At 47.3% G+C, this 2,798-nt stretch overlaps 1 protein-coding gene across 14 annotated transcripts in view; it reads right to left on the bottom strand.

Annotated features, from left to right (window-relative positions):
* The window catches only part of MYO9B (myosin IXB), a 116,695-nt gene that overhangs the window by 18,952 nt on the left and 94,945 nt on the right, over positions 1-2,798 (bottom strand). For all 14 annotated transcript variants that reach the window (XM_023517144.1, XM_023517133.1, XM_023517136.1 and 11 more), the window contains 2 exons: positions 2,127-2,249; positions 99-415 (listed from right to left, as the gene is read on the bottom strand). In XM_023517144.1, the coding sequence (XP_023372912.1) occupies positions 99-415; positions 2,127-2,249 (440 nt within the window). The remainder of the gene's footprint in view (positions 1-98; positions 416-2,126; positions 2,250-2,798) is intronic.

Below are 2,798 nucleotides of genomic sequence, written 5' to 3'. Positions count from 1 at the left end.
CATCATAACTCCACCGGCTACAGAAGGCGTCCTGGGAAGCACTTTGGTAAGCGAACTTCTACATTTTGGAATGTTCCAGGGAGTACTACTCTGCCCACCTCTTGCGCTGCAGGTGGCCTCGGCAGAGGCTCTGTAGGCGGATGATGCTCTGTCTCCTGCGCCTATAGGCCATGCGCTGACAGTAGCCTCTCCATGCAGCCTGGAGGTACACAGCTGCCTGCATCCTCTCCAGCGCCTGCCGGACCTGGTAGGACCGCCAACACGCTTGGATGGTGACTGCTGCTCGCTTCATCTGCAGGAAGTGCCGGCGTTCCAGCACCATCCGGAACCAGCTCTGCAGAAGTAAGATTTTCCTCACAACCTCCCGGTGCAATGTCTCCTGTAGGGCCTGCCGCTCTGTCTCCTTCAGGAAGACCTGTAGGCACAGGGTCAGGTGGGATTAGCCATGCCACCCTCCACAGCACCTCTGTAGAGTCCACTCCAGGGGGAGACTTGGGCTGATGTGTGTGCTGACTAGGTTAGTTTCTAGTTTTTTACTTTTTTGAGACAATCTCTACAGTGATGTCATCACAGCTCACAACAACCTCGTACATCTAGGTTCAGTGATCCTCCTGCCTCAGTCTCCTGAGTAGCTAGGACTACAGGGAAACACCACAATGCCTGCCTAATCTTTTCTATTTTTAGTGGAAATGGGGGTCTCACTCTTAGTCAGGATGGTCTAGAACTCAACCAATCCACCTGCCTCAGCCACCCAGAGTGCTAGGATTACAGGTGTGAGCCACTGTGGCCAGCCTGACTAGGGCTTAAAAAAACATGTTATTGAGGCAGAATTCATATAACATATAATTCATCACTTTAAAGTGAAAAATTTAGTGACATTTTGCATATTCCATGTTATACAGCCATCTCCACTGTCTAGTTTCAGTAGCTTTTCATCCTCCCACCCCACAAAAGGAAACTCCGTTTTCACCCCACCCCAGCCCTGGCCAGCCACTAATCTACTTCCTGTCTGTACAGATTTGTCTGTTCTGAACATTTCATATCAATGGACTCATGCAGCACGTGGCTTTTGGTATCTGGCACCTCTCAGCACCATGTTCTCAAGGTTCATTCATATTGTAGTAGGTGTCAGTGCTTTGTTCCTATTTTTTTATTTTTTGGAGACAGAGTCTCACTATGTCACCATTGGTGGAGTGCTGTGGCGTGATGGCTCTCAGCAACCTCTAAGTCTTGGGCTTAAGTGATTCTCTTGTCTCAGCCTCCCAAGTAGCTGGGACTACTGGTACCTACCACAATGCCCGGCTATTTTTTTGTTGTAGTTGTTTAGCTGGCCCGGGCCAGGTTTGAACCTGCCACCCTTGGTGTATATGGCTGGTGCCGCAACCACTGTGCTACGGGTGCCGAGCCCTCCTTCCTTTTTATGGCTTAGTAATAGTCCGTCATCTAGACAGATCCCATTTTGCTTACCTAATCACTCACTGATGGGCATTTTGGTTGTTTCTACCTTTTGGCTACTGAGAATAATTCTGCTGGGCATACTGGTGTAAAAGTGTTTGTGTGAACACATGTCTTTGATTCTCTTGGCTTGAATGCAGAAGAACTGCTGAATCACATGGTAACTCCATGATTAACTTCCTGAGGAACCACAGGGGACTTTTACATAAAGTGAGACTTTCCTGGGAAGTTGACCTCAGCACTTGTTTTATAAACAAGGGCAGCCCAACTAGTACCCCAACCAACACAAGTCTAGAAATCAGACACAACTTCTGAAAGTGGAGATGAGTGAAACCTTCTTGTCAGATGTTATAAAAGTGACTGACCACCCCCTATACCACGTAGGTCAGCACAGTGCCCTATTACTCCACCTGTGAGGTAAAGAGGTGATGCTGAGGCAATGATGAAGAACAGCAAGTGGGGACTCGGCCAGGATAGCTCCCTGCCCCTTAGGTGCACTCCTGTGCCTTCCAGAAAGAAATCAAGTGCTAGGTGCTGAGAAACACACTTCCTCAGCAGAAACTTTTATTTTTCATGCTGTGGCCTGGATCATGTGGGGACATGGGAGGACCTTGCATGTGGTGTGAGGTGAGGTATGGCTGTGCAGCACTCTGAGGGCTGGGAACACTGACCTTGGTCTTGCCAATTTGATAGCTCCTCTTGTCTACATCCATCTTCTCTAGCAGGGCAGAGATGACCTCCCTGCAGGGCTGGGCGTTCTTGGGCAGCAGCACTTGGAACTGCTCTATGAAATCCTAGGTGATTTTAGCCGAGAAAAGAGCATCTAGGTGAGTATTCCCCCCAATGATAAGGAAATGAGGCTCTGGCAATAACCTGGTCAAACTGAAATTGGGTTTAATGGGAACAGTACTAACAAATTTAGAAATTTTGGCCTTTCAGAAATAGTCTGATCTTGTTTTTTTTTTTTTTTTTGAGATAAGAGTCTTGCTCTGCTGCCTTAGCTAGAGTGCAATGACATCATTACAACTCCCTGCAACCTCAAACTCCTGGGCTAAAGTGATCCTCCCAAGTAATTGGGACTATAGGTATGTGCCACCACGCTCAGCTAATTTTTTAATTTTTTTTTCTGGAGACAGGGTCTCACTTTTTAATTTTTTAATTCTAAAATTTTTTTGTGGAGACCGGGTCTCACTTTTGCTCAGGTTGGTCTTGAACTCCTAAGCTCAAGTGATCATTCTGCCTGGGTCCCCAAAGTGCTAGGACTACAGGTATGAGCTACTGTGCCCAGTCCTCAATCTTAAAAAAGACCACCGCAGACAGAACACTGGATCTTTTTTTTTTTT

This window comes from Otolemur garnettii, unplaced genomic scaffold, assembly GCF_000181295.1.
Source record: "Otolemur garnettii isolate 467f Iridium unplaced genomic scaffold, OtoGar3 scaffold00105, whole genome shotgun sequence".
Classification (NCBI taxonomy): domain Eukaryota; kingdom Metazoa; phylum Chordata; class Mammalia; order Primates; family Galagidae; genus Otolemur; species Otolemur garnettii.
Note: the sequence above shows the minus strand (reverse complement) of the source record. Positions and strands in the feature narration are given on the sequence as shown.